General features: G+C 39.3%; 1 protein-coding gene across 6 annotated transcripts in view; it reads left to right on the top strand.

Moving 5' to 3' along the window:
* FAM240B (family with sequence similarity 240 member B) overlaps positions 1–21,815 on the top strand; it is an 82,733-nt gene that overhangs the window by 48,477 nt on the left and 12,441 nt on the right. For 2 of the 6 annotated variants that reach the window (XM_067742445.1, XM_067742449.1), the window contains one exon: positions 16,199–16,344. In XM_067742445.1, coding sequence (XP_067598546.1) covers positions 16,199–16,344 — 146 coding nt within the window. Of the gene's footprint in view, positions 1–583; positions 2,259–5,081; positions 5,345–12,700; positions 12,751–16,198; positions 16,345–21,815 lie in introns of those variants that run through there. The other 4 variants (XM_067742448.1, XM_067742447.1, XM_067742450.1 and 1 more) reach the window with 4 other exon arrangements.

Raw genomic sequence — 21,815 nt, 5'->3', positions numbered from 1 at the left:
AAGCCAAATTTAACAAAAACCCAGCCACCTATGTTTTCCTAGGCCTTCTGCCCAGATCCTCCTAGGACCATGCCTGGGAAATGTACCAGTGCCCCTTAAGACTCCAAGTCTTAAGTAAAAACAGCTTGAATAAAACTCAGGATCATCACTCAAACAATGAAATCTGGATGTCAGAAGAACTCACCAGAACACCTGAGGAGTACTGAGAAGCCAGTGGGGCTCAATGGGTCCATGCTTGGTACCAAGCACCAGTTTGGGGTAGACTCCAGGTGTCCTCTGGTGGGTATCTCTGATATCCTGCTGGCTACACCATGCATGTTTGAAGAAAAAATTAATCAGTTGACCTAAGAAAAAGATGGAAAATTTTATTTGAACCACCCTGAAGATTACAACCCAGGAAACAGGCTTTCAGAAAGCTCTGAGGCTGTGACAAAGTGAGAGAGTGACATTGACATATATACACTACCAAACGTAAAATAGATAGCTAGTGGGAAGCAGCCGCATAGCACAGGGAGATCAGCTCGGTGCTTTGTGACCACCTAGAGGGGTGGGATAGGGAGGGTGGGAGGGAGAGAGACAGAAGAGGGAAGAGATATGGGAACATATGTATATGTATAACTGATTCACTTTGTTATAAAGCAGAAACTAACACACCACTGTAAAGCAATTATACTCCAATAAAGATGTAAAAAAAAAAAAAAGAAAGCTCTGAGGACTGCACCCATTAGAGGTCAAAGCACAGTTAAATAAGTATTTGAGATAAAGGGTTATATGTCAAAACAATATGTATTGTTAACAGTTTACACAATCCAGATGTACACATACAAAGCAAGTATCAATAGAAGGTCATGGGCCATCATAGCCCCTTACAAGATAAAGATGAAAGGTTATCTCCTAAGGAGTTATGATCCTTGATGAGATTAAGATGGAATGTTATCTCCTAAGAAGGTCTGGTTAATGCAGATGCACAACACACACTAAAGGGGTGGGAGGAGGCCCAAATGGTCAAAGAAAATTTTTATGTTTAAATTTTTCTTATCTTGTCATAAAGTATGAATTTTATTTCATCAGGAGGAAGAGAAGGAAACTGTCATCAGGTAATCTGTCACTTGCTAGTTATTCAGTTTCACTGTATTTTCTGCGGTTTCAATGAGCTCCTTGGAAACATTTTTTATTGAGTTTTTCTTTCTTTAAATTGTTGCTTTTGTATAGGTGGTACCCTACAAAATAATTTCAGAATTAACTCCTCTCTCTCCTTATGTAAAAAAGTTTTCACCTGTAAAATTTGGTTCTGCTATTAAAGTAGGCATTCAGTTTAAAGTAAACAGGTTTATTACTTTCATAGACTCAATATTAAATATTACCACTTCAATAAGATAAAATTTGAACATCAATATTAGACAAGGTTGTCACATGTAATATCAATTATACATTTTTAACCCACTGGACCAAATAATGGGCATGCAGTTAGTAACACAGTAGAAGGATATGATGAAAACCAGAGCTATTTGTGTTGTCAGATGAATGAGTGTTCTAAACATTTATTTTAAGGACAAAATGTGCTCCTCCAAAATGGGATAAGAGCCACTCTAAAATGAGAAGTCATCTCACTTGGATACAGTTTATTGGAAAACACTCACCAGGGGTCAATTCCTGCTTCAGCTGGTAGAGAACTAAGCAGACTGTGATATGTCATCGCCAGATTCCATTCAAGGATTAATGGCTCCAAAGAACAAGATGCCTCTCTAAGTCTTCCTGTAACTTTACACCCAATAGTGACTTGTCCCTCCATTCTAGTCGCCTTTGCACACCGAGGGGCAGAGGATGGCTTTTCACAAGTCTCAGAGGAACAGGGCACATGGATAATCCAATACATGTTCTAAATCATCTCTTTTGGTTCAGGCCAAGTCATGGCACTTGTGGGATCTGCCAAAACAGAAGCTCCCCTGCCCAGGGGTGGGTGGGATAGCAAGAGATGGAATTTGTTTAGAGCCATCTCTCACCACAAGGGAAGGCTACAATGTCCCTGGAAAGATAATTGTCTGATTCTGCTACTAATTTGGTTCAAATGACCTTGGAAGGCTGAGGGATTTCTGTAACTCCTCCACTCCATATATAAAGGACTGTAACAATGAGATTTCAGGACAGCACCTGTGGTCTCCGCAAATCAGAGCTGAGGATCCTGGAGTGGGACTCTGAGACTTGCCCTCCTTTGCATCCCAGCAGGATATCAGTTCACCTGTAAATTCATCTTTAAGGTACAGTGTGTTCAGCTTTGTGTTGTCAGGTGTGGGAATAGCTTACATCTGGGGCTGGGAGTTGAGTCCCAATTTTTATACATGTGTCCTTTTTGGCCATTTGGACTCATTTTTTTCCCCTCACTTTGAACACCCCACCCTGTACCTGTTTGGAAATAGAGTTGGACAGGCCAATAGGACTTTTCCATCTCTTGATTTCTACATGTCAGTTATGCATAATTTCAAGTTAAAGAGTGTGAAAAAAAAATCAGAAATCAGTTTTTTATCTCACTGAACAAGGCTCTCTTAAGATTAAATAAATAAAACACAGAATACACCTCATGTTGATTAATGGATAACTTAGTCTTTCCTTTTAGCACAAGAATGCAATAAAACTTGTTAAAATTTACATTTATTTGTTTAAATGAGTTTTTTTTTTATGTTTGAACACAATTGACTTAAAACACATACTAACTCTATATTGGCACTGCCGTGGTTTGTTTATCCATTAATTCAACAAATATTTTTTGAGTGCCAACTACTTTCCAGGGTCTATCTTGGGGTGGCACATTCACATATGTTCTCCTGAGTACAAGACTAGAAGCTGTGCTTTCATCTTTTCACTAAGAGCTGAATACATTTACAGTCTGGTATTTTCTGCCCTAGTAGAGACTAAAAGCACCGCTATAGAAGATGATTATCTAAGTCCATAAACTTTCCAACATTTCCATAACTGCAGAGTGCAATTTAGAATTATACATTCAACGTTTAATAATACATAGCCTTTGACCTGCAGTTATACTTCTAGGAGTTTATGCTCCATATATACTTGTGAACAAAATGTATGATTCACTCTGTAATTTTTTTGTCCAAATAAGAATTAATTTAATGTCCATCAATACAAGAATGCTTAAATAAATTATGGCATATCCATTAAAAGTGGCAACCATGAAAAACAATACGGGCTGGTAAGGAAATATTTTTTGAAGTGAAAAAAGAAAAATGCAGAACAGTGTATATAGTATGGTTCTACTTGCAAAAAGCATGCACACATGTGGTTTCATTAAAATGGAAATATAAATAAGACATCATTAACAGTGGACAGCTTTGGGAAGTGTATCTGGCAACAGCAAGGAAAGAGAAGATTTTGAGTTTTATATCCTTCAGTACTTTTTGAAATGTTTTGCTGTGTACTACTCTATTTTCACATTCTTTAAGGAGCATCTTTGCTTATAGTGTAAAACTTCAAAACTGATTGACCAAATTATTTGGGGGATTTTCTGACAAGAAAGACTGAATAAATTGTGGCATGCAATAATTTTCATATGTATCCCCAATATATGGACCATCACAACAAAAGGGGAAAAATTTTAAAAGTGACCTACAATACTCAGAGCGAAAAAGGAAGGTGAATGCTGCTCTAAGTCTCCATATTTTGGTCTCAAGTGTCTTATCTCCTTCAATACCACGACCAAGTGTGCCAACTGTGTTTGTCCTCCTTGTCAGCCATGCTCACTGTTTTCTCCTCACACTCCAGTCTTCCAGAATTTGTCTGTTTGGACACAGCTGCCTCTCTCACATCTCTTGATTTTCTAAAGAATTATGCTTTATTGATCATAATGATCCAGCTTATTTAGAACCTGCTCTCTGTGGGGCAGAAATGTGAGATAACAACCAGCATGATTTTATTCTCACTCAGCAGAGCAATAAAAATGATTAAGGAGGTTTGTTCCATATATTCCACTTTCTAAAAGAAAAAGAAATGTTTCTAGACATGCAACTATTTGGGAAATCAGACTCTGGCTAAAACCCACTTTTTTAAAGAAGATACACAGATCATTTTCTGTCCAGGAAAAAGTAACATTGATTAATGACAGTCAAGTAGCCACTGGGCTGGAATTGGGGATGGGGGGAGAAATGATATTTTAGCCAAATTTTATATCTTAGCCATCTTACCACTTACTTTTAAAGATTTTTTTTAATGGGAGTAGAATATAAAATTTGCTAGAGAAGTTATCACTTTTAGCTCAAAATTCTTTGGAGAATTTTGACTTACCAGATGAGTGATGTCATCATGAGGGAATCATAGGTGTTTTGTCCATTGGGCAAGAAAGTTTACGGTGCACTGGGTGAAGGGTGTTCTATTAAGCAAGGTCCTTGGCCCACAGTATTTAGAGTTTGGTTAATGGGAAAAGGGGATGGAGACCTGGCTCTTGGTCCCAACTCAGCCAGACACAGAGGCTCTCTGTGCTTCAATGGAGTTGGGCAAATGCAGACCCAGGGGCTTCTCAGTGACTGGCAGGATGGACTTTATGGCCCCCCAGTTCCCTTCCAACCCCAGTAAGGTGTCTAGACATCAAATGGAACAGCCTAGATGTGACCAATATAAACCTACAGTGGTTAGCAGTGACCAGGGAGGTGGAGGAGGCTAAACTCTGTTTGCTTTTGCTTTGTAGTGTTTTATTTTAACTCTACATGTGCCCAGTGTATATTTTTTCCTGGAGTCTAAGGCATAGCTACATGGTTCACGGAGAACTCCAAGGTTTTTCCCATTAGACCATGTAGGACTCAGAAACTGGTGACCGAAAGGCCAAATCTAGCCAACAGACATTTTCTGATATTCATACAATGCTTTAAAATGTCTTAAATTCATTATCAACATTTTAAAAATAAGGAGATAACACATTTTTAGAAATCAGAATTTTTAGCTTGTCTTGAAAAACTTTTGGCAGCTCTGGGACCAAGCTCTGCTGGCAACAGTCCGTTCGAGCTGTGTCTCCTTTAAATGGGCCATGCATTCTAGAATTTGTTACAGAGCCATCTAAATGCACCTGGACCCTGCAGGCTTCTGAGTCTGTGGCCTGTGACTTGTAGGCAGTCAATGTTATGGATATGAATTAGACCACCCAGGATTTTATTAAGCAATTACTCTGTCAGGTGCTAAATACTTATCACAGCAGCTTTTTCAGTTGAAAATTAATTTAATCTTGTGAAAGTATGTATTGTTCCATTTTACAGATGAGAAAACAGACCTGGTTCAAGTAACTTGCCCATGTGGAACGTAGAGGTCTCCTAACTCCTAGTTCACGGCTGTTTCCATGACTCAGGTAGGGTGGTGCTCCTGGAGGGGTTAATTCTGAGCTCATTGAAAATGTTCCTCTGCTAGAGAATGGTCCATAATTCATAACTGTCAGTAGTGTCAGGAAGATGCGTGTACTTGATATAAATTTTTTTAACTTTTTATTTTGAAATCATTTTAGATTTAGACAAAGTTGCAAATCTGTCACCCACTTTTCTCTAATAGTAACATCTTACATAACCAGGTACATTTATCAAAACTATGAAATAAAAATTGGTACAATAAAATTAACTGCAGGGCTTCCCTGGTGGCACAGTGGTTGAGAGTCCGCCTGCCGATGCAGGGGACACGGGTTCGTGCCCCGGTCCGGGAAGATCCCACATGCCACGGAGCAGCTGGGCCCGTGAGCCATGGCCGCTGAGCCTGCGCGTCTGGAGCCTGTGCTCCACAACGGGAGAGGCCACAACAGTGGGAGGCCCGCGTACCGCAAAAAAAAAAAAAAAAAAAATTAACTGCAGACTTTGTTCTGATTCCTCCACTTTTTCCACTGATGACCTTTTTCCTGTTTCAGGATCCAATCCAATCTACATTGTATTTATGGTAACTAGATCAATTCCAGTCTGTGACAGTTTTTCAGCCTTTCCTTGTCTTTTGTGACCTTGACACTTCTAACAAGTAGTGATCAGGTATTTTGTAGTGTTCCAGAATTTGATTTTGTCTGCAGTTTTCTCATGAATAGACAGACTTAACTTTCTGGTGTTAAGGAAAGTATACCACAGAGGTGATGTGTCCCTCTGGCTTATATCAGAGGACATGTGATATCAATATTGCTTATTACTAAGGATGTGAACCTTGGTCATGTGGTTAAGGGTGCTATTTGTTTCTCTACTGTAAAGTTACTATTTTCCCTTCAGTCACCAAGTCATCCCCGACTCAAGGGGAGGGGAATTCAGCTCCATTCTCAGGATGGGGGCCAGTAATCAAGAATTTGTGGTCATATGTTAAAATTACCACAGTGGTTACTGAATTTTTGGAGAGATTTTTTTGAGGCTATGCAAATACACTATTTCTCCTTAAAGTTTCATCCACTAATTTTATCATTCATCAAAGGATCCTACCTGCAGCAACTATTGTGGTATTCTCATGATGATATTTCTATTCCCCTCATTCCTTCTACATTTATTCATTGGAATTCTTCTGAAAGGAATGTGTTCCTTCTCCCCCATTTATTTATTTCACTAATTTATATTGGATCCATTCTTTGGTCATAACTAATATCATGTCATTTGTTGCTCAAATTGTTCCCAGTTTTAGATATTGGGTGCTCTTTCAAGTTGGCTTCTCATCTTTCTTCAATGCCCCTCTTACTTTTTGGCATTACAAAATGCTCCTCAGTACCAAGGATTTTAAACGGTAATGTGTGTCCAGGATTTATTCAGTGCTCTGCATAAGAAGTTGGTGGGGGGTGGGAGGGGGCAGTAAATGTGAGAGAAAAAGGTAAATAACAATTTGTCTCTTGAAAGAAGAAAAGAGTAATTTTTATTTTTTTAACTTTTTATTTGGAAAAAAAGGTCAAGATTGTGAAATGTTACAAGAATAGTTCTGATCTAGTTACCAAGACTCCCAGTCTAACCCCACAGAGATACAAAAACTCTCAGGATTGAAACTGTAGGTTGGACCTGGGTGAGTCCAACAAATGCCCTTGCAGAGAATAATTATATTCTCTGATGACAGAAACTAAGCAGTCTTTAGTTTTTCTAGGGTAGGTGAACTTTCCCCTAAATGAGTGGGGAAATTGGTTCAAACTGTGGGAAGTGATGACAGGACCTTTGCAATCAGACAGCATAGCTTCAGAGCTCAGCACCAGCATTAACTTGTTCTGTGATGTGAACAAAAATTTAAAACTTCTAAGCCTGACTTTTTGTCTGGTAATAGGAAATAATAAGACCTACTTCCCAGAGCTATTTATATCATTAAATAAGATAATTTTCAAGATCTCGTTAGCAACTGCAAAGCACTATTACTTCTGTGTGATGTCAACACCTGATGAGTGAACAGACCAGGGACCCTGAAATCCACAGGTCTGGGCTAGATTCGTGGATTTCCCCGTTATTAGCTCAGTGACTGTGGGTAAGTCTCTAAGCCCCTCAGACTCACTTTTTCATTCACAAATACAGAAATAATAAAACCTACCACAATATTCTGAGAATTAAATGAGATAACAGTTAGTACTGTACTCGATGCAAGTCGATAATTTGAATATAGAATGATGAGGACGATGATGAGTGTTTTCCCATAGGCCACATATTATGTTAAGTGTTTTAGATGCTAATCTCATTTACTTCTCACAGCAATCTTTTTTTTTAATTTATTATTTATTTATTTATTTATTTTTGGCTGTGTTGGGTCTTCGTTGCTGCACGCGGGCTTTCTCTAGTTGCGGTGAGCGGGGGCTACTCTTCGTTGTGGTGTGTGGGCTTCTCATTGCAGTGGCTTCTCTCATTGTGGAGCACGGGCTCTAGGCACAGGCTTCAGTAGTTGTGGCACCCGGGCTCAGTAGTTGTGGCTCACGGGCTCTAGAGCACAGGCTCTGTAGTTGTGGCACACGAGCTTAGTTGCTCCGCGGCATGTGGGATCTTCCCGGACCAGGGATCGAACCCGTGTCCCCTGCATTGGCAGGCAGATTCTCAACCACTACGCCACCAGGGAAGCCCAGCAATCTTTTTTTTTTTGTAGAGAAACTTAAGCTTTAGAAAGGTTATTTAAGTTTCCCAAGGTCACATGGACTCAAGGCCACTTCCTTACTTAATTGTTAGCTATTTGCCTAGTCATTATTGGCATCCCTCCTTCATGACTTTGTGTCATTTCAATTAATTCAGATAAATCCCAGAGGAAACCACAGGGCTGAGTTATTATGGGCACGTTCAATATAAGCATTTTTTTCTTATTAGTCTTCTTTTACTTAAAATGCTTAGCTATCTCAGAACTCACTTGTACTGCCACAGGCAGTCTTTTATTTCACCTGCACCTTTTCTTAAGACCCAAATATCATACAGTGGGCAAAAATCTGAGGTGGCTTTGAAGTATATTAATTGCAGGGAAAACTATGGAGAGGGACTCAAGACAAATTTAAATAGCCTTTAAGAGGAGAGGGGAGGTTAAAGAGAAAATGTTTTCTGAAAAAGTGCTAAACTGAGGAGAAGTGCTTTCACATAATCCTCCAACTTCCAACTGCAAAGGAGGAGACGGTAAGAAAACTCACTTTACTCTCATCCAGGGGGGCCCAAAGGTGGGATGGGAGGAGAAACCCATCAAAATATCTCAGAGCCACTGTCAGTTGCAGTCATCTTAGCAACTGGTACTAGGAACATCACTCCTAAAGTTATTTTCATTATGGGTGAAAAAGACAACCTGAGAGGAGATGAAGTGGTAGCTGTGTCCCCTGACACTTGTAGAGGCAGAATTTCCAGGTGATGGGATCAGCATTTGTGTGGGATGGGGGAAGGGTGCCTCTAGTTTGTGTATGTGTATTTTGGTTCCTATCATGATGTACATAAAACTGATAATGGTGGGCACCTTTCATAAAGGTACTGGAGAGAAGAAGGGAAGTTTGTCTTAATTCAATAATCATAAAATAGTCTTGGAAAAAAATTAATCTAGCTCTGCCTTGAGAAAGAACTAATGATTTGCATATCACTCAGAACAAATTTAACCAGGGCGTATGCTTCTCGCATTACCCAGCTCTTCCCATGAGTTGCCATCTTTCTGATGGGCTGACTGGGAAGTGTGACTGTGATGAGCACAGGCTTTGGAGTTGGGTAGGGTTTGAATCCCAGCTCCATCACCATAGATTAGGTGACTTTGGGCAATGGCTTGCCTCTTTGCATGTCTTCAGTCAAATATGGATAAGAATAGTGTTGTAAGAAATGAATGCAAGATATAAAGCATTTTGAAAAATGAAGGTGTTCAGTAAGTACTCAATAAAAAGCATAAAAATAAGCCAGAGATCACAGACTAGCAGCCCACCAGCCAGTAGCGGAAGGCATGGCAGCAGGTTTTCTCTGGTCCCTTCATTGGGGCATGAACTCACTTCATACCTACACTTGCTTATTTCTTATTTCTGTGACTATAAAAGCACCACTGATCTGTCCCACAGGAGATCACAGTGGTTTTCCCTTCTTCCTGACTCTACTCAGAGAACAACTTGGGAAAGTAGTACCTTTTCATTCTATTGGAGCCCCTACAGGGGCAGCACCACATACATAGTTGAAGGACCAGGTGAAGATTCAGAGAAAGTAACTCTCAGTGTTTAGGTTTCTCATCAGTACCCTTTAGGAAAACTGGACACCTTTTATTTTCTGTTCCCTGTCTCATTTTGATATTTTCCTGAAAAAATGCGTTTCTAAAGTTACTGTCAATTCTGTTTCTTGAGGGTACAAAGGAGAGGATACCAGCTCCTACCATGCTGCTCACAGCACAGTATATAATGCAACAAATGTAAAACAAGTAAAAAAAGAAGTTGGCGTGGCATAGCCAACAAAATTCATAGCAAAACAAAATTCATTTCCTCTTATAGAAGTTCTTACAAGTTGTCATGATCCCAAATGCTGAAGTTCAATTTCCCAGCAGTTTCCAGCAAAACAAGCACTTAGGTTATGAAGTAGCATGGGAGGATTGAGTCCAAACTTTAGCAGAGTGGCAACTGTCAACTTTAGTAAGACAATCACTTCTTAAACATATTGGGCATCACTTAGTGAATATAATTATAAGCTCTGACACCAAAGGTCCCCAAATATAGCATCCTAAGTGATATAAGGGCGAAACATCACCAAGAGCTTTTGTTAAAGTGTTCTCTGTTCACAGTCCAACTCTGGGCCTTGGACAAGAAGGGAAGCCTCTTATCCCTGAGGTGTAAGGGTTTCTAGTTCTGACAGCTCAGCAATAGAGATAAATAAACCTTAAATATGGTCTGAGTCAAGAAGGAGCAAAGCATTTAATATCATTTATAAAATAGAGATGATGAGAGCTTATTTAGGTGATGGTTCAAGTTCAGTTAACATTTTTGATCTCTTACCAGGGATGGGACAATAGACTGTGAGCTCCCTGAGGGCAAGCATGTATTGTATTGGTAGATGAACATTTGGAGAATGAATGGCAGTGTATTAGGTGCTTTCCTCTGTATTGCCACATTTAAACTCTAGTTCATGGATAATGAAACTGGGGCTCAGAGCACCTGAAGGGGTTATTGCCTAAAGTCACAGTAGTGACAACAGTCCTCCGTCCTCCTTCTTAACTCCCTGGCCATCCTGGCTGTCAGAGCACAGCCTCCAGGTCTGGTGAGTGAGACCAAAACCGAAGTTGTGTTTGGTAGGTAGCTGTGTCCACATGTCCTCTAGTGAGTGAGGTGAGGCTTGGTAGAAAGTTTCAATCCCAGTTGCTGCTGGGATGACAGCAAGAACCAGTGTGGACAGTGAGGATGCTATTTGCACATTCAGGTTTGGAGGCAGGAATGTGTAGGAAGAAGGGAGGCAGAGAGAAAGTGAAATAGTTCAGAATGCCCTTCAGGGAGAGCCTGGGGAGGAGGTTTTGAGAAAAGCTAAGGAAGAAAGACATAAAGCTAAAGCTACAGATAGAGAATACATCCCTTAAGAGGAGTAACTAGGGAGCCATCAGACTTCATGTAACCGAAAACCCTCTTTTCTTCAGCAAGCACAGTGTTCGCCTCCTTGAATGGGATGTCTTGAAGCAAAGCATGTGCTCTGCAGATGACCACAGTGCCCACTGCTCCCTGTTGCTCAGGTCTAGTAGCTTCACTTCCTTATGAGTAAAGGGAGCCTGGCCTGACCTCTGAGGACGTCTGAGTTCAACCCTTCCTCAAGTCCTCCCAAAGGTCACAGCCTCAGAAGTGCTTCCTGACCCAAAGGGAACAGGAAGGAGAGCCAGCATGCATCAGATTCTTCAGAGACTGCTGCCTGATTTCCCAAAGGCTTACGCTGATTTAATTTATTCCTTGGATGTATAGATACCACCCTGCTTTCAGCTGTTTCTCTTAACCTAGCTCATAATTACACAACTACGATGTTTTTTAGAATAAATCCTCCTTCCATATCCAAACTACACCTTTTATCCAAATGGAATGTGTGTGAAATGACATGATGAAATGATGATGTGAGCAGTCTGTGTTGCTGAATAGACCTCTTTTTTTAAAAATGAAAATCTCGGGCTTCCTTGGTGGCGCAGTGGTTGAGAGTCCGCCTGCCGATGCAGGGGACACGGGTTTGTGCCCCGGTCCGGGAAGATCCCACATGCCACGGAGCGGCTAGGCCCGTGGGCCATGGCCGCTGAGCCTGCGCGTCCGGAGCCTGTGCTCCGCAACGGGAGAGGCCACAACAGTGAGAGGCCCGCGTACCGAAAAAAAAAAAAAAAAAAAGAAAATCTCTTTAGAAAAAAATATTAATTCAAAATTTCAAGAAAAAAAAATTAATGAGTTCCTATTAGACCAAATTATCCTTTTTTGAATACCAGATACCTAACATAAACTTTAAATTTTTAGGGACATTTTGTAATAAAAGAATGTGTGAATGAATCTTGCATTACCTTTTGTCTACTTAAATTGCAAGTCTGCATTAACACCTTCCTCCCAGTTCAAAGCAAGTGCTACTTTCTTATCTAGCACTTATAGAGGCAGAGGTCACATCAGGAAAGTGAGAGTCTTAGACACTCCTGCAGCTTGAAATTCACAGGAAACCTAATTGCACACATCCTAGACTCTAGTTCTATGAAATAAAATTTTAAATATGATACATACTTTTTAAAGTCTGACATATGCTTTTGTTAACAGCTCTTTTTTTAATTGGAGTATAATTGCATTACAATATTGTGTTAGTTTCTGCTGTACAATGAAGTGAATCAGCTATATGTATACCTATATCCCCTCCCTCTTGGATCTCCCTCCCACTCCACCCCCCATCCCACCCATCTAGGTCATCAGAGAGCACCGAGCTGAGCTTCCTGTGCTTTATAGCATGTTCCCGCTAGCTATCTATTTCACACATGGTAGTGTATATATGTCAATCTTAATCTCCCAATTCGTCCCACCCTCCCCTTCCCACCCTGTGTCCACGTGTCCGTTCTCTGTGTCTGCATCTCTATTCCTGCCCTGCAAATAGGTTCATCTGTACCATTTTTCTAGATTCTACATATATGCCTTAATATACGATATTTGTTTTTCTCTTTCTGGCTTACTTCACTCTGTGTGACAGACTCGAGGTCCATCCACGTCTCTACAAATGATCCAATTATTTCCTTTCTATGGCTGAGTTATATTCCATTGTATATATGTATCACATCTTCTTTATCCATTCATCTGTTGTTGGACATTTAGGTTGTTTCCATGTCCTGGCTATTGTAAAGACTGCTGCAGTGAATATTGGGGTAAATGCGTCTTTTTGAATTATGGTTTTCTCAGGGTATATGCACAGTAGTGGGATTGGTGGGCCATATGGTAGTTCTATTTTTAATTTTTTAAGGAACCTCCAAACTGTTCTCCACAGTGGCTGTATCAATTTAAATTCCCACCAACAGTGCAAAAGGGTTCCCTTTTCTCCACACCCTCTCCAGCATTAATTTTTTGTAGATTTTTTGATGATGGCCATTCTGACTGGTGTGAGGTGATACCTCATTGTAGTTTTGATTTGCATTTCTCTAATAATTAGTGACGTTGAACATCTTTTCATGTGCCTCTTGGCCATCTGTATGTTTTCTTTGGTGAAAGGTCTATTTAGGTTTTCCAGCCATTTTTCATTTGCATTGTCTGTTTTTTTGATATTGAGCTCCATGAGCTGTTTGTATATTTTGGAAATTGACCCTTTGTCTGTTGCTTCTTTTGCAAATATTTTCTCCCATTCTGAAGGTTGTCTTTTCGTCTTGTTTATGGTTTCCTTTGCTGTACAAAAGCTTTTAAGTTTCATTAGGTCCCATTTGTTTATTTTTGTTTTTATTTCCATTACTCTAGGAGGTGGGTTAAAAAAGATCTTGCTGTGGTTTATGTCAAAGAGTGTTTTTCCTATGTTTTCCTCTAAGAGTTTTATAGTGTCCAGTCTTATATTTAGGTCTTTAATCCATTTTGAGTTTACTTTCATGTATGGTGTTAGGTAGTGTTCTAATTTCATTCTTTACATGTAGGTGTCCAGTTTTCCCAGCACCACTTATGAAGAGGCTGTCTTTTCTCCATTGTATATTCTTGCCTCCTTTGTCTTAGATTAGGTGACCATATGTGCGTGGGTTATCTCTGGACTTTCTATCCTGCATCATCGATCTATATTTCTGTTTTTGTGCCAGTACCATACTGTCTTGATTACTGTGGCTTTGTAGTATAGTTTGACTTGAGGGAGGCTGATTCCTCCAACACCATTTTTCTTTCTCAGGATTGCTTTGGCTATTTGGAGTCTTTTGTGTTTCAATACAAATTGTAAAATTTTTTGTTCTAATTCTGTGAAGAATGCCATTGGTAATTTTATAGGGATTGCATTGAATCCACTCTTGCCACTCTTATTCAACATAGTTTTGGAACTCCTAGCCATGGAAATCAAAGAAGAAAAAGAAATAAAAGGAATCCAAATTGGAAAAGAAGAAGTAAAACTGTCACTGTTTGCAGATGACATGATACTATACGTAGAAAATCCTAAAGAAGCTACCAGAAAACTACGAGATCTAATCAATGAATTTGGTGAGGTTGCAGGATACAAAATTAATGCACAGAAATCTCTTGCATTCCTATACACTAACAACAAAAAAATCATAAAGAGAAATTAAGGAAACAATCCCATTTACCATTGCAACAGAAATAATAAAATACCTTGGAATAAACCTACCTAAGGAGGCAAAAGACTTGTACTCAGAAAACTATAAAACACTGATGAAAGAAATCAAAGATGAAATACATGGATGGAGAAATATACCATGTTCTTTGATTGGAAGAATCAATATTGTGAAAATGACTATAGATTCAATGTTAGCAATTCTTTCAATGTCAAGTGACTAGGAATTTATTAGAAATCTGTGTGCTGAATCCATTAGCCAAGGACAGAAAATAAATGGGAAATAATGTGCATACAGGAGAGAACATGTGCTCCTGTCAGGCTGCAGGACGGGCCCTGCTCCACTCTTCAGAGCTCAGGCTCAGAGAGAACCTGGAGAGCCCCAGGGTACAGTGCCCTCCCACACGCTTCTGGCAGTTTTGCCCAAGTCAGTTGTGGCTACAGAAATGACCAGATGAATAGAAGATGGGTATAGGAGGAAAAATAGGAGTGGATTTTTTTAAAATCTTTACAGAATACTCAAAGTTGCCTTCAGTTCCAGAAAACAAAGTTTCTTCCTACTTTAGGACATTTATATATCTCTACAAGTGGGAAGGTCTTGCCACCTCTGGCACAGGTGTCAGTCTGTTATTATAAATATAATATAAATAAAATATTCTATGTTATTCTGTATTATAAATAATTCTATATTATAAATTGCATATTCTATAGCATAAAATATTATAATTCTATAATATAGAATTACCATTCTATATTATAAATATGAAATAATAAATGGGTTATTTATTCCCTGAAAGCTTTTCTAAACTTCTCTCTCACCCCCAATCCTCTGGGCTGCCCCCCCAGACAATCCAGTTTGAATGGGATCACTGGGATTCTGTAGCAAGGGAGTGAAGGTCCAGGTCCTTTCCAATCTCCAGCCAGGGACAAAGCTCTTCTCTGAGCAGGCACTCACCAGCAGGCAGAAAAGGATTTGTTTTGCAGTCCTTTTCATCTACCTGCCCACCAGAGCCACTAAAGTCTGGAAAACGGGCAATGTTTAAGTAAAAAGTAAATGTTTTTTAGTAGTAAACATGTATACTTCCAAATACAGTCACCATTTCTTGCGATGAGGATTGATAGAATAGAGGGCATCCACTTTGAAGATGGACAGACCTAGATCCAAATTTCTGCTCTTTCATGCTCAGTTATGAGGCTATAAGCAAATTCTGTCTCTCAGTTTCCTCATCTGAACCATGAATTCAGAATCACCCATCTCACAGAGTTGTAGTGAGGATCAAATGGGACAGTGTGTAAGAAAAGCCTATTGCACATTATATGCTCAATAAATGGTAGATGTTATTATGTGAGGAAGGATGGAAAGAACATAACATTTTCTGTGTGCCTGTTATTTGCCTTGCGTTGTGTTTAGAGCTTTGCATACACCATCTCTTTCTACACACACACACACACAAAGCTGTGAAGTAATTGTTAAAGGATAATTTTTTAAGTTAAAACCATGACTCTCATACAAATATAAAATGAACTTGTATCAAATATTTTACTTAACTTACTATAATTAATAAGAAAACTAGTAAGATACTACAACTGATTCAAGGAGAATTAAAAAACATATATAGACAAGAATATTAAAATGAATTTATAAGTAGATGAAAATTGGTTGATATTCACAGCGATATCAATCACATCCCACTGGACAAAATATATTTGAATCTCTATGTTCAAAAATCATTTGCATTACTATACTTTTTCTATAATTTACAGAGTTGTAAAATAGCTCAAAAGCATGAAAGGGGCAGGCCCTTGTAGAAGCAAATAATCTGGAAGGGTTATCAGACATCCTTTGTATTTTTGCTCATTTCAAAATTTTTCACAGTATATTCTGACATTAACCATTATTATCCCTATTTGCAGTTGACAAACAAAATCATAGTGACTGTGATTTGTCTACAGGCACAAAAAGTGTAACTGGCAGTGTATGGATTCAAACTCATTTTTCATCACTCCAAAATTAGACTGGCTTTATTTGAAGTACTTGGGTTTGTTTTTTCTTTTATTTTCAGAGGATGAACAATCAATACATACGTCGAGAAGTCTTCTGCTGTGAAACTTGTCATGAGCTCAAAAGCTTCTGGGAGAAAGAAATTAGCAAACAGACTGGTTACCGGGAACTGGAGGAAGATCGTCAGGGAAGAAGTGCCCTGAGAAAGTATGTGGATTGTTTCTTCACTATTTTTTAAGGTAGATTTCCCCAGAAACATACCAGATGTGAAGATGGGGAAACTGAATTGTTTTCATTACCTACTGTTCTAATAATGCAAATATTGGAGGTGGTATGGTCAAGTCGGTGTAGCCACAGACAAAAGGAGAATGAGGCTTAGAAGGAAGACATTTATTATATACACAGCTTTCAGAGAGAGTATCACTGCATGCCACTCAGGGCCACAGGATAAGCACCAGGTTTTGGCCACGTGGCAGAAGATGAAAGCAGAGGGAAAGTCTAAGCCAGAGCCTTTATCAGGGTTTCCAAGGAAAGGCAGAGTAAACAGTTTAGGATTGGCTAGTTTGAATAATTCCTGAGGGTTGTGGGATTTAGGGATGGTCTCTAGTTGTCTGGTGCCTGGCCTGATCTTGGGATGATAAAGGGCAGGGAAAATATGGCTTTATCTATGAGAGTTAGATAAGGAGGTGCTTAGGGCCACAGACTCAGGATTGGTTGACATGCAGAAGAAGGCTAGCCCTTTCAAGCGCAGCCAGAAAGCTTTTTAAGATGTCAAAATATCATAAAATATAGAAAATTAAAGACATGATTAATTCATCTACTCATTTAGTCTTGCTACCATCTGTATCAGAGTTTCTCAACCTCAGCACAACTGACATTTAGGGTCTTATAATTCTTTGTTACTAAGGCAGCTGTCCTATGCTTTGTAAGATGTTTAGCAGCATCCCTCAAAACATTAGATGCTGCTAGTACTCCCCTGCCACATTGTGACAACCAAAAATATCTCCTGACATTGCCAAATGTCCTCTGGAGGGCAAAGTTGCCCCTTATTGAGAACCAATGACTTATAGATATGAACAAGCTTTTTCTTGGTGTAAACAAAAATGAGTTTCTGTTATTTATATCTTAATGAACTGAAAAAATCTCTTCCTCACCCTGCCTCTGTTGCAATCCTCAGCACACGAGGATGCACTAAATTTCAGGGTTAGGTCAACAGATGTGTATAAGTGTGAAAGATCCCACATCTGAGATGATACATATTAAGTTTCTTGGGGGAAGAATAATGTGATCTTCCTCTTACTGGCAGTTGAACTTGTTCTAGTCAAAGAAGTCTGCTGAGAGGGGAACATTTATTTACGTGAGAAGACATGTGTCACAAGTGTCAACATTGCTCTGACTAAAAGGGCCAGCACCTGCCCTCACACATGTAGTGCCCTGGAGCAGACAGATCAGCTCAACTTTTCAGGGACTGTCTGGGTTCTCTGTCCCTAAAATGGGAACAGCCCAGCCAGGTTGTCTATTTGCTGAGATGCCCACTTATAAGTGGAATCGCATCTGTGTGTTCTGCTGGACAGCAAGGCATGTGCTTCCATGTTTCTGAGTATGCTGAGCTACAAACATGTGTAATTCACATGTGTTGCACCAACATTAACTTCTAAAAACTTTTCTTCAGCTCCTGAGGGGAAATAGCCTCTCTCTATATCCAGAGAAGAGCTCTACCATTATTCCAGTTACATTCCTGGTTGTCCAGCAAGAAAAACCAGGTTTTTCTAAATGCTAAAAGAGTTACATGTTAGAGCACCCAGTCCTGAAGAGTCCAGGGGAGCAAGAAGAGTCAGTTGTATGGTCCCTGCCATCTTCCTCCCCTAGTCCTGGCGCACAAGCCCACTGGGAGCCAGATCCCCACATGAGCCCTGTACTGCATCTTCCTTTCCAGAAGCCCTGGGGTGTGGGATTAAGAGCAAAATTTGCAATATGATCTGACTTTTTTAATGTATAGATGCAGTTTATCCATATGTAATGGGAAAGATTAGAAGAAAATACTCTAAAATATTAAGAGGGTTATTTTTGACTGGTGGAATGGCAAATTTTGTGTGCATGTGTTCTTCTATTTTTTCCAAAGTTTCTAAAATGACACTACCATATTATAATTAGGAAAAAAGTTATTCAAAAAAGCAACCATTTGCAAATGGCCCATAGAACAAATGAATTAATTATCCAGGTTCTAATGTGCCCCCTAAAAAGACTCCCTTCAGAGTTTGGAGCAGTTTTCTCTTCCTTCTATAGCCAAGAGAATAAATCTTCAAAATGTGCTTCATGAAACATTTTAGCATTGTCTCTCCCAAATAAACGTTTGAAGATGGAGACAGAGCAGCTGCCTTGCTCAGAGAAGAGGAAAATCAGCAGAGGCTGGGGGAGGAGAGGCAGCTTCTATGGTCTCCTCCTCTGTTCTTGAGTCTCACTTACCAGAGCTGTTGCCCCCTATCAACTATGAATATAAAACTCAAAAAGCCTTCTTAATTTGGTAAACAATGAATGACAACATAGTGGTTTTGTTATTATTTTTGTTAAAAAACGAAAACAAAACAAAAAATACAGCCACATATATCCCAGATGAACCAAGTTGCACAGAAAGAATATAAATATTTTTAAACCAAAACCAGAATGTCAGAATATTTGCTTAAATATTGCTTATGTAAGCAAACAGTTTGAAATATTGTCCTAGAATAATTATCTTCCAGGATACACTTGACCAGACCAATGAATGGCATAAAACCTTGGGTCCCTATTTCCCCTAAGGCTATGGCTTTCCAAAATGCTTATATGTAAGTGCATAACCTGAGACACACACATAACACTGACACCTTTTGTTATTTTACCCTCCAATTATAAAAGTGGCAATTTCAAGCCACTGTGCAATCCAGAAATGTTCTAAATAAACAGTAGAAGACAAAAACCTCAAAAAAAAACCTCAAAATTTTCCACCAACGCCTTTGCTGATAGTAGAACAGAGCCAATAATGCCTTATGTTCCTCAGCTGGGCTAACCGGCAAGGCCTTGTGCCAGAGCTGAGTAGAGTGGAAACAGGTGTTTCACCATGGACATGCTCATTAGCACATGCCTACGGGTTCACTGACTGAGAGGAATGCAACCAGAGCTGCAGAGAATCCATTTACCCTAGGAACACATGTGTGTGGAAGAAGCCCTGGAGGTGAGATCACAAGCCAAAGTGGGTGGCCTCAGAACTAGAAACCCTCTTACTCTCTCTGAGTCTGAAAGAAAGCAGAAAGAAGCAGCACAGCAGGCGTCAGTCCCCTGGAGAAGTTGAAGTCTGTTTGCAAATAACTGATTGAGGCAATTTGAGAGAAGTCAAGTGTACTGTAGGTACAATGAACAAATCTCCTGGTGTGTTGGGACAGTCCAGGTGTATGTATATCAATTTGTTATAATTATAAATTATGCTCCCTTTTATTTCCAAAGTATCTCAATTTAGATGATAAATTATATGAACACCTAAGCCTAAATAACCAGCCTGTAACTATAACTAAATGTACAATGCTTATATGAAAATAATAATGTTTTAATGCAAGAAGTATGATCTTCAAAATACCTCTTCAGAATTTAGCAGAGCTCAGAGTGTCTAAGTGAGGAGAGGAGTTTATCAGGCCTCACCCCAAGACCACTCACCTCCCTCTGCTTTGATTCCTACTTATCAGTTATGTCAATCAGGATGCTTTCAGAAGCAGGTAACAAAATATCCAACTCATAATCTCCAAGCCAGATGAAATCATCATTTCAAACTTTTTATAAGATTTAGTCTACGAAAAATAACCAGTAAGAAAAATTTTAGTTAGTTTTTTCATTCAAACTGAGGGGGTGAGGTATATGGCTGGTAAACTGAGTTGTTCAGAACAGTATGCTGAGCTGCCCCGTGACCAGATCCAGCTGGTGAGCTGAAGGTCAAAGGGAACCAGGATCAGGCCCATCTCTCCCCACTATGGAAAAACCACTGTAAAGGCATGTTCATTATTACACAGGAATAGGGGCAGCAAAAGCATCATCTGACCTTTCATATTAAAACAAAAGCACAGAGATTATGATTATAGTGTGAAATCTAAATTGGGAGATCAAGGACTCAGTAAATTATAAATTCCTTGATGACAAGGATTATTATTTTACTGCTCTTCTTTACATATTGAGGTAGCCACAGAGGTGCTCTAAACTTGCAATGGGGAGAAAGTTGACTAAGAGCCCTAGGTGCTGCCTTTCTGGATCTGCCATTTTATTTGAGCTGAGGCCACATTTACCCCTGACTGCTCTAGCCAATGACTGAGCATGGCAGGGGTAGCTAGTCCTGGTAAATTCCTGTGTGACAGAACTCCTCTACTGGGAAACTTTTACCCAGGGACTCCTCATCAGCTCAGCTAAGCTTTCTCAGAACTATGCTGTGGTTCGGGCCTTTTCCTACCCAATCATTCCTTACTTCTCACTCTCCTTTCACAGGTGTTAGACCAGCATGCTAATCTGAAGGCTATCCCTTACCATTTCTGTTTCTTCCCCCAACCCCTGCTTTATTTTTCATGGTTGATTCCTTTGAATCTGCTTCTTGGAGGACCCAAACTGGCACATATCTTTAGGGCCTAGCAAGCACATGATAGAAAAAAAAAAAAAACTAATTATGTGCCCAGTTGATCTTCTGTGGTTCTTAGTAAGGACATTGTGATTCTGGTTTGTGATTCTGGCTTATGGTTCTTAAAAAAGGCCTCCTTTCTAGTCAAATCCCATACTTATCAAGCAGAATCTGTGTTCCTAGATATTAATTACAACTCCTCCACTAATCAGATGAATCTAGAACAATAAATAGTAAATATCATTTGGTCTCCATTTGAAAAGTGAGGTCAGTATTTCTAGACTTAAGGAAAAAAATGTTCTCTTCAAGTTTAATGTCAGTTTTATTGCCCCTCTGCTGTATCTGACTCTGCATACCAATTTTTAAGCATTATCTTTCTCATATTGACCTTCCTTACTATAGAAGAAAAGATCCATATATACACTTATATTCACCAGCTTACTGAGAGCACAAAGATAAAGGGAAGCAACACAGTGATGAAAGATATTGACCAGAAAGGGGCAGGAAACAGTCTAAATACTCATAAAATAGGATTTAATGGGAACTAGGTAGATAGTGGCATCTATCATCCATCTGGCAATAAATGGTGATATAGATAATACAAAAAGTGAATAAATGTGTCATAAACCCCAGATTCGTAAATTCTGTTCCTAGAATAAATTCATCATTCCAAATGTGTTAATTTGGTTCCTCCAAGAAGCAGAGGGCAAGATGAAATTAGATGGGTGTGAGATTTATTGGGGAAAGCACCTGTGAGAGAAAAATGGGAAGCAAGTTATGGTGTGCTGGTAAACATTTAATGACTGTCTCTCTGTGGAAAAAATGTATACACATATATATGTACATAATTTTATTATGAATTTTACTTTTATAAAGATGTGTGACATATACTTTACAAATAAGAATAAAACATGCAATGCTCTTTATTACACATTTCATATATCCAACTGATTCTCACAGCATCCTTCTATTGGTTTTTGCCAACCTTCTGTCTCTATAGCCAACATATGGTTGCAATTCAGCCATGATAGGACAAAATCAGACAACG

The sequence above is a fragment of the Pseudorca crassidens genome, chromosome 7 (assembly GCF_039906515.1).
Source record: "Pseudorca crassidens isolate mPseCra1 chromosome 7, mPseCra1.hap1, whole genome shotgun sequence".
Lineage (NCBI taxonomy): Eukaryota > Metazoa > Chordata > Mammalia > Artiodactyla > Delphinidae > Pseudorca > Pseudorca crassidens.
Note: the sequence above shows the minus strand (reverse complement) of the source record. Positions and strands in the feature narration are given on the sequence as shown.